Below are 15,595 nucleotides of genomic sequence, written 5' to 3'. Positions count from 1 at the left end.
CTCTAGAGAACCCAATCTAACACAATGTATATACCCTAAGACCCAGGGAATCACACTTCTGCATAGCTTTTGTTGAGAAACTTTTGCATGTAGCAACAAGGAGCCACACACTGCCCTATTTAGAACAGTGCAAAAGGGCAAATCATCTAATAGTTGTAGCACATGAGTAGAGAAACACATGAACTGTGGTTTAGCCTTCTAACGAAACATCAATCAGTTGCTAAAATGAATAGCCTAGAGCTACAGGAATCAAGGAAAAATTTCAGAATTATAATGTCAATACATAAAAAGATGCTCACCATCATTAGTCATCAGTAAATGAAAATTAAAACCAGACTGAGACACTTCACATTCATTATGACAGCTATAATCAAAAAGATAGACAATAACGAGTGTTGGTTAGGATGTGGAGTCACTGGAACTCTCATACATTAATGGTGGCAATATAAAATGGTGCAGCCACTTTAATAAACAATTTCGCAATTTAATAAAAAGTTAAACACAAAATTAACATATGACCCAGCAATTCTACTCTTCAGTTTCTTGTTAAGAGAAAATATAATAGCCTGACAAAACTTGTACACTAATGTTCATGGGAACATTATTAATAAAAGCCACAAAGTGGAAACAACCTAAATGCCCATCAACCATTTAAAGGATAAATAAAATATGGTATATCCACATGATGGAATATTATTCAGCAATAAAAAGGACAAAATTCTGATACACGTTACAACATGGATAAACTTTAAAATTATTATGCTAAGTGAAAGGAGCCAGACACAAAAGACCACATATTGTAAGATTTCATATAGATGATATGTTCAGGAAAGACAAGTTCGGAGAGACAAGAAAGTAGATTAGCAATTACGTGGGTGGGGCTGAAGGTGGGAAAGGGCATCATTGCAAATGGGAACAAGTGATTTTTTGGGAATGATGGAAATGTTCTAAAATTGGGTTGTGGAGATGTTTGCATAACTCTATAAATTTAGTATATATCGCTAAATTACAGCCTTAAAATGGGTGAATTTCATGTTTTGTAAATCATATCCTCAGTAACTCTGTTAAAAAGTACAATGAATAAGAAAAGCAAGCTACATAATCCCATGCCAAACAGTACACTAAAGATATCCCCTGATTTTTGAAAGTTTGCTTTGCGCCATTTCGCTTTTATGACAGGTCTACATTAGTGTTTATTTTCACTGATTGAAATAAATCATCCACAGAGGATTTTCATTTTTAGTAGAAAAGAAGAAAAGCAAAATGACCATTCAGTGTTTCCTTTCCAGTGAGCCATTAACAAAAAGGCATTAACCAAAAGGCAGAGTGTACCCTCAGCAGCAAGTGGCACTGCCAAGCTCCTTCCCTGGGAAATACACTCACCATCTCAGCATCAAGACACCACAGCTTTAAACACTGCTTGTGACCACTATAAACCATAAAAACCCAAATTCACTGCTATCAAGTCGATTCTGATTCATAGTGATCCCCCCCATTGAGTTTCCGAGGTGGTAAATCTTTGCTTAAGTAGATTGTCCCATCTTCCTTCCATGGAACAGATGATATGTTAGTGTTATGTACTATGATTTGGTAGGTTATTTTGGGGTTCTGAGAACACTCAGAATTTTTTGTTAATTGCTTCTCAGCTTTATGCCATTTAGGCTTATAAAAAGGTTTCACAGGAGTGCTCTACTTTCAGATATTCGGGGGTGGGGGGATAGAATCTGTGTTTATGTACAATTTAAAACATAAAATCATAATATATATTATAAACATGTAAGAAAATACAAAAACATATATAGAAACAATTTGCACCAATCTCAGGGTAGTGCTTAGCTCTCAAGTATAAAGGATAAAGAAATGGGAAAGGGAAGGTTTTTTGCTATATCCACAATGTTTATTTCTTAGAAGGAAAAAGAAAAAAAAACCTAGCAAATTCAACCAAATATTAACACCTCAGTGCTGGATACACAAATGTCTGTTATGGTACTTTCTGTATGCTTGAAAGTAAAATCTCACCTTTGTTCAGGGCTGTGTCTTTGTGGACTTCTACCATATTGGCTGGTGTACACTGAAGCATTTCAGGAGACAGAACTTCAGAGTGTAATGTTAACTCAGCAGAAAACTCCTGGGATCCATCACTGTAGTCCACAGATCCTGATAATGTTCTGTTTAATTAAAAATATCCTTTATAACAAACTAGATAACAAAGCAATAAAATTAGTTCCGAGATCTATAATAAATAACCACTTACACAGAGAAATCATTCTGTTTGAGAATTTCCTGAAGTCTCTTCTGAAATTTTTTTTCACTTTCTGTGGCTGGCACAAACCTGCGATCTTTGAATTTTAAAAGTGCATTAAAAAATGTAGATAGCAAATGAATGAAATATTTTCTTTTCTTTTAAAGCAGCTTTAAAAATGGTAGCAATTTCCTATCTTGCACACGTAACACCAACTAAGTGTAGTCCTATTACAAAATCAAACAAAAGAGAAATGGTTGTTACTGAAGTTTTTAAAGTAAGTACTAAAAGTTAGCTGAAAGTTAAGTTCTGTATTACCATAATTTAAAGCAGAAAAACACTGTTCTCTATCTATAAATGTATTGTACTTCTTGAACCAAAATAATTTCCCTATAAAATATAAACACAGTATTTCTATTTTAAAATACATAAAAAGGAAGTCAAAATTTACCCAATTATTTTTAGTGCCCAAGACATTATAACTTTTTACATTGAACTTCAATGTAGACTTACTACCTTATTGCAAATACATTTGACCTCATAAAATTATTATCCTTTATGTTTTTACTATTATTATTTTTTGTTGTTGTATTCATAGCATTTATTTAAGCCCCCTCAAATTCTTTTTGAATGCAGGAGGGTTTAAAGTAAATAAGTATTTCTTCAGAGCTGTACGTGATCATCAAAGTGAGAATTTATATGACATATCCAGAAAATAATTTTGGGGTAGTATTTGATGAGTGACCTTTTCAAAGCTTAATGAACTAAACACAGTATGTCTAAGTTGAGATTCATGATCTGTGAGTTTTCTATACCTCATTTGGAGATACATAAGGCTGTAACATACTAAAAAATGAAAACGAGGCAAAATGGTAGACAAGAGGACAAGGTAGATTACAGTAAAAACTAAGGACACTGAAGATGACAATGAGTGATACTTTGGAGACAGTTGTAAAGGTAACGGATTACTGATTGCAGGGCAATGAAATAATTGGAAATAAAATAATATTGGAAATAAAAAATATGTAGAAAATTTTAAAGTAACTTAAAAAGAACAATCTAATGTCAAGGAAAAAACTAATTGGCTTAATTTTTCAACTAAAATAATTAATTTTAAAGATCACCAGAGTACTACTAGCTTTATACCTTGTGATTCAGGTTGGTTAATTTGAGAAGTTTCATGTCTGTTTCTTCGTCGTTGCTTTTCATCTTCCCATATGGCCTGCAGCCCAGGGTTTCCACCAATTTGAGCTGTAATCACAATAATACTTCAATACAAAGGTAAAAATGAAAAATGCTTAAAAGGAAAAATCTAAACCTGTCTTAGATAATATATTGAGTTTTAAGGAAAATAATTACCTACTTTGTGAAATACAACAGGCTTACACATCGCCTCAACCTACATTTGTTTACATTACTCCTTTTTAAAGTTTTTTCCTACTGGCTACGAAAAACTCAGCAAATAAAAAAATACAAGCATTTGATGATAGCCAATAGATCTAAGAACTCCCTCCCTGAGATATAATCTAGGAATAAAAAAATTAAAAAGCAGAATATATTAAATTCTATTATAAAAATATTATTTAGTGTCACACTTTACGCTCATGGCTATGCAAACATACTCATATAAGTGAATAAATAAATGAAAAAAATAATGACTATCTAATTAGAACTGCAGAAGCAATCTTTATAACATACTGCATCTTCCTTCTACAACATATTTCCCTAGTAATGTTTCCTTGTCTACCTTTTCCCATTCTATTTTGATCATTGAATTTAAAAAATAAAAACGTATCTTAAAAATAACTAAGTATATACCTTCAATGTCTAGCCGATTTAAGATATCAGCAGCCACAGCATCCACTTCTAATTCACAGGTGCTCTGTGGTTCAACACCTTCCAGTATTAAAGAGCTATAATAAAGATATCCAAAATTATAATAACTATGTTAAGCAAAATTGTGAAGATCCTTCTTGCTTTTATAGTATTTAATGTTTAAGTGGTGTCTTAGTTATCTAGTGCTGCTACAATACCACAAGTGAGTGGCTTTAACCAACTGAAATTTATTTTCTCACCGTTTAGGAAACTAGTAGTCCAACTTCAGAGTGGTGGGTCTAGGGAGAAGCTTTCTTTCTCTGTCAGCTCTTGAGGAAGGTCCTTGTCTCTTCATCTTCTGCTTCTGGATCCTTGCAGATCTCCAAGATGATTCTTGACATCTATCTTACCCCATCTCTCCTCTGCTCCCTTATTTAATCTTTTTTATATCTTAAAACAGAATTGACTCAATATACATTCTATACTAATTCTGCCTCACTGATATAACAAAGACAACCCATTTCCAAATGGGATTATAACCACAGAGGTTAGGATTTACAATACTTATTTTCGGGAGGCATAATTTAATGCATAACAGGTGGTAAACAGAAAACACTATGAAGTAGATTATAATGTTAAATTAATTCAAAACTATTTATGACATAACTGATACTATGTGTGTGCATATAAAGAAATAAAAAACAGTAAGAGAAAAATACAAAACCTATTATATTGATGGAAACATCACATGGTGCAAATGGTTAAGTGCTCAGATATTAACCAAAAGGTTGAAGGTTCAAGTCTGCCTAGAGGCACCTTAGAAGACAGGCTTGGCAATCTACTGAAAAATTAGCCACTGAAAACTCTATGGAGCACACTTGTACTTGGATACACATTGGGTCTTCATGAGCTGGAACTGACTTGACAGCAACTGTTTTGCCTTTTTTTCCCCAATCGTATTGACACCTCTATTGAGATCCTTTTGCAGTATATTTTCTCTTATTATATTATAAAAATAAGGAATAAACAATGTTTTAACATGTGACTCATATTCTGAGAAGAATGGGATAGAATAATAGAAGCAACAGAGGGAAACATCAATAATGCACATATGCAATTAGATCCCAAGAGGCATCTTCCTCAACAATCATAGGTGGGTTAAAAAAAAAAGAAAGAAAGAAACTGAGAATATTAAATGGAAATGAGGAAAAATGAACACAATAAAAAGTGGGCAAATGATACTCACTGTTTCCCCTGCCCTCAACTACTATTGTGCTGGGGAATGCTGTAAAATTTCCCATAGCTGTAGAATTGTAAAATACATGACTGTCCAATGGTGGAATGATAGCTAGGAAATGTGGTGACACCACGAGGACACTAATTTTATAAGAATTACAGAGGGTTGTAGCATAGTGCCTAAGACACTTGACTGCTAACCAGAAGGCTGGTGGTTCAAACCCACCAGCCATTCCTTGGAAGGAAGATGGGGCGATCTACTTTCATAGTGATACTGCCTCGGAAACCCAAGGATGGGTTGCTATGAGTCGGGTCCGACTTGATGGCACATAACAACAACACAGAGGGTTGTTATGGTCTTTGACCCAAAGGCATTTTTGTCTTTCATCAGAGCCACAAAAGAGAACATTAGGAAGACATCACGTAACTGTCCCTGATGGATAGAATGAAGAGATAAATGTAGCGTGGAACCTAGTCTACTCATTTGAAAATTTGGATCCCCTACTAAAATTAAAAGAGATTCATGATTTTACTTTAAAGTTGGTAATGGCAGATTTCATTAAAATTTTGATTTGAAACATTTTTACTATTTTAAGAGAAACACAGTAAAAACTCATCTTCCATTGTCTACTAAGAAAATCACTTTGATTGAACATTAGAAATTTGTTAAACCACAGAATCTCTACAATTCAAATATATATGTGTGTTTATGTGAATTTATATATGTGTGAGTATGTACATGTATATAAAATCTTTTTTCCATTAACAGAGAAGGGAATGTCAGCCACTCTATCACAACTTACCCCTTTTATTTTCAGAAAACAATAATTCTTAATGTAGACTATCTTCTTCACTCATATAATTTAACAAAATCAGTGTTGTCCTGGACTGAAGTATCAGACAAAACAGTTTACAGTATTTTCTTTCTTACAAACATTAAAAAAAGTTTTATAATTTAAGAGAACTACACTGTAAATATCAAAGACAAATTTTTTAGAAGAAATACATTGGTGACAAAGGAGGGAATCAATAACATAAAAAAAAATGCAATTTCAGTAGAAATTTACAACTATTTGTTGTTCATGTTACAAAACACTCCACATGTTCAGAACAAGAGATCCTAGGAAAAGGCGTAATTTTAGGAATTAAAAATCTGTTTCCACCACATAGAAAATGAATGAGTATATAGTTTGAGTCCACAAATACATGTATTTAATTTTAGTTATGAAGGGTATATAGACAAGGAGATGATAATTAGATGATTGTGCCTCTCTGGATATTTTTGTTCACAGCTTAATACAATACTTCTACTAATCAGAACTGCTGAGGTTGGAGCTTACACATCTATAATTTAAAACATCTCTCCAGGTGATTCTGACGGGCAGCCACGATTCTTATTTTTGCAGTAGACCCTGCACTTTGGTGTGTTTAATACTCTAGCAAGTTACCCCGAAGGTCCATGACATGCAGTAATTTACACCATGTTTTTAAGTAAGGTTAGAGGAATTGCTAATTCAGTTCCTCCATATTAGCAACTCTGTTGCTTTGTTGCTCTCTATTTGGTACAGCCATTTGCAATAATATTTGTGAAGGATATAAAACATTCCTTTGTTAAAGAAATGATACTCAGAAAAAAGGTGCTAAGACTGTGGACAGAAATAAAGACAACAAAATCTAAGAGTACTGATTTAGGCACAAAAATTGGACAGTATTTGTTATTTGTACTTACAGAGCTCTGGTGTTACAATGGTTAAAGCTTTTGGCTGTTAACCAAAAGATCAGTGGTTTGAACCCACCAGCTGCTCCATGGGAGAAAGATGAGCTGTCTGCTTCTGCAAGGATTTACAGCCTTGGAAACCCTATGGGGAAGTTCTATTTTGTCCTATAGGGTCACTGTGAGTCAGAACTGACTTGATCGTAGTGAGTGGGTTATTTGTACTTAATGAAAGTATGTTGCTTTTTTTATATTAAACACATATTTTCATGTGTTTAATATAATACAAGCACTCTAAAAATATAAAAATACAGGATGATCTCAGGCAAGGATATAGCTATCTTCTATTTATTATACAGGAGCTCTGGTAGTATAGTGCCTAAGGCATTTGACTGCTAACCAGGAGGCTGGCAGTTCAAACCCATCAGCCACTCCTCAGAAGGAAGGTTGGGCAATCTACTTCTGTAGTGATACTGCCTCAGAAACCCAAGGAAGGGTCGCTATGAGTCGGGTTCGACTTGACAGCACATACAACAACAACAACAAATTTATTATAAATTCTAATTCTCAATAACCTGCACAATTTCACAATTTGTCTACTTATATATTTATATTTTATATAACTCTTAAAAGTAATGAAATGTGTTCTTTAGAAACATTCAAATTCAAATTTTTCATAATAGTTTCCCCAAATTTTCTCTGAATCAATGAACTTTACTATACTTTCCTGACCTAACCAGAAAAATGTTTGTTAAATAATACTCTTTAATTTCATATCATCAAAGAGTGAGTAATTAAAAACAAAACAGAACAAACTACCTTGTATCTAAGAAGGATCCAAGAAGTACACAGGGTATGTGTGTTTTGTTTCTAACAACAAAAATGTTCTGAATAAATAACAAAAAATACCTATTGTTGATAAGCAGAAGCACAGTGGTAAGGCAAGTCACTGTATTACTTCAAAGTCTTTGAAACCTAATATTGGCATAATATCTCAGCTGTAAAACAATGTATTTGTATTATTATTTAATGAGATTCTTTCTTAATTTATAGATATTAAAAACTCCAAGTTCGTCTATAATATGGATATTTTGTCAAATCCATATTAAGATTTATACTATAAATTAAGTTCTAAATAAATATTTTGATAGTTTCTCATTAACTGATTAATAAATTCATTTTATCATGAAATAAAAAATATAGCCATTTAACATTATACACTTTTACCTTTCATGCCACATTTAAAAAAACTGCTGAAAAAGTAGCAAGGGGAAAAAAAAAAGTAGCAAAGGACATATGTGTAGTGAAAAGGGGAAAATGACACCCACCCTGACAATTCTCAAATGATTCAAAAAGGAAAAAGAAAGCTTAAAAAACACTTTATGATATAACACAGAAATCTTCTGAGTTTTATATAGAAAACATTATTGAATGATAATTGAGGCAGGTGCTGATTACCTATCAGTTTTATGAGTTGGATCCGACTCCATGGCAGTGGTTGTCTTTTGTTTGTTTTATACTAGGGAAATCTAAGCATGTAGAATATATGTTACCCAGAAAGAAAAGTCTAATCAATAATAAGGCAGATGAAAGAAATTGAAAATTATATTATTCACACACACACATCAGCCTACTTCTTTTCTGTGAATATTAAATATTTAGAATTGAAGGGTTATTATTATTAAAAGTATTTGCTATTTTGGTTTTTAATTTCTATTTTATTATAAATGTAATTTTTACTTATTATAGGTTATCAGTTTAGAATGCACAAACAAGATGAATGCTGGGGAGAAGTAAAGTTAGTAAAAAGCTAACCTCTAATTCTTAGTAGGTATTGAGTAGAAAATAATCCTATTTTCATGATCTAGCTTTTATATTTATGATTCAATAATATCAATGCTGAGATTTGTTTTATAAATTTAAAGACTTTAAAAATCCAATATAATAAAAGTTTAAAACTAAATTAAATGATATCAACCACTGATTTCTGATAACTGGGATATATGTAAACACATTTTCTTTTCCTTTACAACATTAACTAACCTTGGTATTTCATCTTCTTCCCACCGAAATAGAGAACCAGTAAGGGAATTTCCTGGTAAGTGATCCTTACAAGATCCAGTTGCACAAATTGTGGTACCTAAAGATTGAAAGGTAAAGGATGAATTTTATTACTTTGCATATACTAATTCCTTAAGGAAAAAAAAAACCACCACTCATCTGTCACTTTGGTGTACTGTGGTAGGTTTTATGGCACTGTGATGCTGGAAGCTATTCCTCCAGAATATTTCAACACAAGCAGGGTTACACATGGAAAACAGGTTTGAGCAGAGCTTCTAGACTAACACAGACTAGGAAGAAAAGCCTGGTATCTACTTCTAAAAAAAAATGGCCAATGAAAATCTTAATAACAGCAGTGGAACACTGTCTGATATTGTGCTGGAAGATAAGCCCCTAGGTTGGAAGGCTCAAAATATAAATAGAGAAGAGCTGCCTCCTTAAAGCAGAGTTGCCCTTAATGACATGGATGGAAAAAAGTTTTCAGGATCTTTGTTTGCTGATGTAGTATAACTCAAAATGAGAAGAAATAGCTGCAAGCATCCATCAATAGTTGTAATGTGGAACACATAATGTATGAGTCTAGGAAAATTGAAACTCTTCAAAAATGAGATGAAATGCTTGAAGATCAATATCCTAGGCATTAGTGAGCTGAAATGGGCTTGTACTGGACAGTATGAATTGGACAATCAATAGTCTAATGCCAGGAATGATAAATTGAAGAGGAATGGCATCACATTCACAGTAAAAAAAAAAAAAAAAGAATGTTTCAAGATGCATCCTGAAGAAAACCACTGTCAGTGACAGGATAATAGCTGTAGGTCTACAAGGAAGACCAGTTAATATGACTACTATTTAAACTTAAGCACCAACCACTAATGCAAAAGATGAAGAAATTGAAGATTTTTTTTACTATCTTCTGCAGTCTGAAATTGATCAAACATGCAATCAAGATGCAGTGATCATTATTGGGGATTAGAAAGCAAAAGCTGGAAACAAAGAATTGATAGTAGGAAAATACACTCCTGGTGACAGAAATGATGCTGATGATCACATGATACAATTTTCCAAGACCAGTGACTTATTCATTGCAAATACCTTTTTTCAACAACATAAACAGCAACTATACACATGGACCTTGCCAAATGGAATACACATAAATCAAATTGACTATGTCTATAGAAAAAGACCAAAGAGGAGTCAATATCATCAGTTAGAACAAGGCCAGGGGGCACTACACAACACACTATCAATTTCTCATATGCAAGTTCAAGATGAAGCTGAAGAATATTAAACCAAGTCCACGAGATCCAAAGTATGACCCTGAGTATAGCCCACTTGAACTTAGAGGCCATCACAAGAACAGATTTGATGCTTTGAATATTAATGTCCAAAAAACACACAAATTGGGAGCATGACATCAAAGATATATTATACCTGAAGACCACATAGAAAAAGGTCAAAATGGATGTCAGAAAAAGACTCTGAAATTTACTACTGAGCAGAGAGTAGAAAAAGCAAATGGAAGAAATGACAAGCTGAACACAAGATTTCAAAGGGCAGCTTAAGAAGGGAAAGTAAAGTATTATAATGAAAGTATAAAGACCTTGATGCTGTTACTTGTTGCTGGGTACTGTCAAGTTGTCTCCAACTCACAGCAACCCTATGCCCAGCAGAATGAAACACTGTCTGGTCCTGTGCCAGCCTCACAATTCTTGTTATACCAGAGCTCATCATTGCAGCCACTATGTCAATCTATCTTGTTGAGGGCATTCCCCTTCTTCCATAACCCTCCACTTCACCAAGTATGATACTCTTCTCCAGGGAACAGTTGCTTTTGACAACATGACCAAAGTAGGTGAGACAAAGTCTGGCCATTCTCGCTTCCAAGGAGCATTCTGGCTGCACTTCTTCCAGGAAGATTTCTCAGTCCTTTTAATAAACCATGGTACTCTTAGAATTCTTCTCTAACACCACAACTCAAAAGCATCAATTCTTCTTCATTATCCAGCTCTCACATGCATATGAGGTGACTGAAAATACCATGGCTTGGGTTAGGCCAAGGAGACATCTTTGCGCTTTATCACTTGAAAGAGGTCTTTTGCAGCTGATGTGCCCAATGCAATACATCATCTGATGTCTTGACTTCTGCCTCCACTGGTGTTGATTGCAGAAACAGGTAATTATGAAGCCTTTGACAACTTCAATCTTTTCTCCATCCACAATGAAGCTGTTTATTGGACCAGTTGTGAGGATTTTATTTTCTTTATATTGCGGTGTAATCCATATTGCAGACTGTAGTCTTTAATTCTCATCAGTAAATGCTTCAAGTCATCCTCACTTTCAGCAAGACTGCTAAAACGGCAAAAAGGCCACATGTTCTGACCTCCTCTAACCCCATAAGAGGAAGACAGTATTACCAGCAGTAACCCAAGGCCTATTACTGCAAGGCCAGACATGCTGCCTCCCTCCAGCCCTTTCACCAACCGTTCCTCCCAAAGCACCTACCACCTCTCTCCTGGGTTCGATAATTCGCTGCAGTGGCCACACAGAACTCACAGATTACGGAGTTTATTAGGGAAGCACCAGGCTACAACTCAAGTTCAGGAAGAATGCTCAGTCTCTCTCCCAGCCCACTGTCCCTCAGCCAACAGTCTCTTTCCCAGCAGTGCTGGTCCCTCGGTGTCTCACTCAGCGATGCGTGTCTCTTTCCGGGGTGCGTGTCTCTTTCAGCAGCACGTCTTCCTCAACCAGCAGTCAGAGAGAGTTCTGCCTCCAGGAGGCCTCCTTTTGAGCCCAGCAGGGTGGTCAAACTAGCCAATCATAGCATCAGAGCTCTAAGCACCTGAGAGAGAGTGGGAACCTCCCAGAACATTGTATTGTGCCACGCCCAACAGAAATAACCCAGGTGGATAGCTTCAGCAATCAGGAGCTCCTCAGTTGCTCATAGAAAAATTCCACCTTGGAGTTTACAAAGACTTATGGGTAGAAAAGCCACACTAAGTAATTTACTACACTGCAGCAAGCAAAGTTGTGTCATCTGCATATCACAGGTTGTTAATGAGTCTTCCTCCAATCCTGATGCCACATTCTTTTCATATAATCCAGCTTCTCGGATTATTTGCTCAGCATACAAGTTGAGTAGTATGGTGAAAGGATACAACCTTAATGCACTCCTTTCTTGATTTTGAACCATGCAGCATCCCCTTGTACTGTTCGACTGACAGTCTCCTGACCTATGTACAGGTTCCTCATGAGTACAATCAAGAGTTCTGGAGTTCCCATTCTTCTCAATGTTATCCACAATTTGTTATGATCCACACAATTGAATGCTTTTGCATAGCCAATAAAACATAACTAAACATCTTTCTGGTATTCTTTTTCAGCTAAGACCCATTTGACATAAGCAATGATATCCCTCATTCCATGTCCTCTTCTGAATCTAGCTTGCATTTCTGGAAGCTCTCTGTCAATATACTGCTACAACCATTTTTTAATTATCTGCAATAAGATTTAACTTGCACGCGGTATTAATGATATTGTTCAATAATTTCCACCTTCTGTGGGATCACCTTTCTTTGGAATGGGTACAAATATGGATCTCTTCCAGTTTGGCCAGGTAGTTGTCTTCCAAATCTCCTGACATAGCCAATTTATTGCCTCCAGTGCAGCATCCGTTTGTTGAAACATCTCAATGGGTATTCCGTAAATTCCTGGAGCTCTGCTCTTTGCCCATTCCTTCAATGCAGCTTCGACTTCTTCCTTCAATACCATTAGTTCTTAATCATATGCCACCTTCTGAAAATGGATGAACACTGACCAATTACTTCAGTACAGTGACTCTGTGTATTCTTTCCATCTTCTTTTGATGTTTCCTGCATCATTCAATAATGCCCATAGAATCTTTCAATATTGCAACTCAAGGCTTATTTTTTTTCCCTCAGTTCTTTCAGCTTGAGAAATGCTAAGTGTGTTCTTCCCTTTTGGTTTTCTAACTCCAGGTCTTTGTACATTTCATTATAGTAACTGGCTATGTCTGTTTGAGCTGCTCTTTGAAATCTTCTGTTCAGCTCTTTTATCTTGTCATTTCTTCCATTTGTTTTAGCTACTCTCCGCTCAAGGGCAAATTTCAGAGTCTCTTCTGACATCCATTTTGGTCTTTTCTTCCTTTCTTGTCTTTTTAATGACCTCTTGCTTTCTTCACAGATGATGTTCTTGACGTCAGCCCTTAATTCCTCTGGTTTTTGGTCACTGGTGCTCAATGCGTCAAATCTATTCTTTAAATGGTCTCTAAATTCAGGAGGGATATATTCAAGGTCATATTTCAGCTCCCACGGACTTGTTTTAACTGTCTTCAAGTTCAACTTGAACATGCATATGAGCAGTTGATGGTCTGTTCCACAATCAGCTCCTTGCCTTGCTCTGGCCAAAGATACTGAACTTCTCCATCACCTCTTGCCACAGACGTAGTCAATCTGATTATTAAGTATTCTATCTGGTGAAATCCATGTGTATAGCTGTCACTTATGTTGTTGAAAAAAGGTACGTGCAATGACTAAGTCATTGGTCTTGCAAAATTCTATCATGCGATCTCCAGAATTATTTCTATCATCAAGGCCATTTTTCCTACTACTGGTAACTCTTCTTTGTTTCCAACTTTTGCATTCCAGCCACCAGTGATAATCATCAACACATTTTGATTGCATGTTCAGTCAATTTCATACTGCAGAAGCTGGTAGAAATCTTCAATTTCCTCATCTTTGGCTTTAGTGGTTGGTGCATAGATTTGAATAGTAGTAGTATTAACTGGTCTTCCTTGTAGGCATATGGATATTATCCTATCACTGACAGTGTTCAGGACAGATTTTGAAACATTATTTGTTGATGATGAATGCCACCATTCCTCTTCAATTTGTCTTTCCCAGCACAGCAGATCATACGACTGACTGATTCAAAATGGCCAAAACTAATCCATTTCAGCTCACTAATGCCTAGGATATCAATCTTTATACGTTCCATTTCATTTTTGATAACTTCCAGTTTTCCTAGATTCATACTTTGTACATCCCATGTTCCAATTATTAATGAATGTTTACATCTGTTTCTACTCATTTTGAGTCTTGCCACGTCAGTCAATGGAGGTTCTGAAAGCTTTACTCTATCTATATTGTTAAGGTCATCTCTACTCTGAGGAGTCAGCTCCTCCTCAGTCAACTTTTGAGTGCCTTCCAACCTGATGGGCTCATTTTCTGGCACTATATCGGACAATGTTTCAAGGGCTATTCATAAAGTTTTCCAATAATATAGCAGACAGTGTTTCACTGCTACTCATAAGGTTTTCACTGGCCAACTATTTGAGAAGTGGATGGCCTCTTCCTATTTCTGAGTCTGCCTTAGCCTGGAAGCTCTGCTGAAACCTGTCCATCATGGGTAACCCTGCTGGCATTTTGCAATACCTCCAGCCTCACAGCAACACTTAAGCCACCATAGGACGACAAACTGACAAACAAGTTCATCTCCCTTAACAAGTTCTTAACCCCTGTGCACCCACCTACCTCAGGCCCTGGCCTTAAAACAGAGCTGGCCCCAAGTGAAAACCAGCCCCTAAGCCCTGGGCCCCAGCCTTAAAAAAGAGCCACCTCCAAGCGAAAAGTAGCCCCGAGCCCTGGGCCTGCCTACCTCTGCCCTATACAGCTGTCCCCAAGCGAAAAGACCTGGATAAGAAATCAAAAGGGAAGAACATGCTCGGCATTTCTCAAGCTGAAAGAACTGAAGAAAAAAATTCAAGCCTTGAGTTGTAGTATTAAAGGATTCTATGGACAAAATATTGAATGACATAGGAACCATCAAAAGATAGAAGGAATACACAGAGTCACTGAACCAAAAACAATTGGTTGATGTTCTACCTTTTCCAGAGGTAGCATATATATGATCAAGAACTGAGAGTACTGAAGGAAGAGTCCAAACTGCACAGAAGGCATTGGCGAAAAACAAAGGCCCCAGGAATTGACAGTATGCCAACTGAGATGTTCGAACAAACAGATGAAACTTACCTATTACAAGAAATTTGGAAAAGAGTTCCCTGCATAACTGACTAGAAGAGATCTTTATCTGTGCTCATTACAAGTAAAGGTGATCCAACAGAATGTGGAAATTATTGAATAATATCAGTATTATCATATGCAAGTTAAACTATGTTGAAGATAATTCAAAAATAGTTGCAGTAGAACATCAACCATGAACTGTCAGAAATTCAAGCTGAATTCTGAAGAGGACATAGGATGAGGGCTATCACTGCTGATGTCAGATGGATCTTGGCTCCAAATAAAGAATATCAGAAAGATGTTTACCTGTGTTATGTTGACTGTGTAAAGGCATTCCACTGTGTGGGTCATAACGAATTACAGGTAACATTGTCAAGAATAGGAATTCTAGAAGACTTCAGTAAGATGGAGGAATAGGTAGACAAGCGACACAGACCCTCTTCAACAAAGAAAAGAAAAACGAATTGACAGAGATACAGAAGATAA

At 35.7% G+C, this 15,595-nt stretch overlaps 1 protein-coding gene across 1 annotated transcript in view; it reads right to left on the bottom strand.

The window, feature by feature from the left end:
• The window catches only part of REV3L (REV3 like, DNA directed polymerase zeta catalytic subunit), a 250,501-nt gene that overhangs the window by 133,089 nt on the left and 101,817 nt on the right, over window positions 1-15,595 (bottom strand). The window contains exons 5-9 of the mRNA XM_007940793.1: window positions 9,051-9,147; window positions 4,061-4,155; window positions 3,389-3,493; window positions 2,255-2,339; window positions 2,020-2,168 (exon numbers count right to left, since the gene is read on the bottom strand). Coding sequence (XP_007938984.1) covers window positions 2,020-2,168; window positions 2,255-2,339; window positions 3,389-3,493; window positions 4,061-4,155; window positions 9,051-9,147 — 531 coding nt within the window. The remainder of the gene's footprint in view (window positions 1-2,019; window positions 2,169-2,254; window positions 2,340-3,388; window positions 3,494-4,060; window positions 4,156-9,050; window positions 9,148-15,595) is intronic.

This window comes from Orycteropus afer, unplaced genomic scaffold, assembly GCF_000298275.1.
Source record: "Orycteropus afer afer isolate SDZICR_OR568_19922 unplaced genomic scaffold, OryAfe1.0 scaffold00072, whole genome shotgun sequence".
In the NCBI taxonomy this organism is placed as follows: Eukaryota; Metazoa; Chordata; class Mammalia; order Tubulidentata; family Orycteropodidae; genus Orycteropus; species Orycteropus afer.
This window is presented reverse-complemented; position numbering and strand designations above follow the sequence as displayed.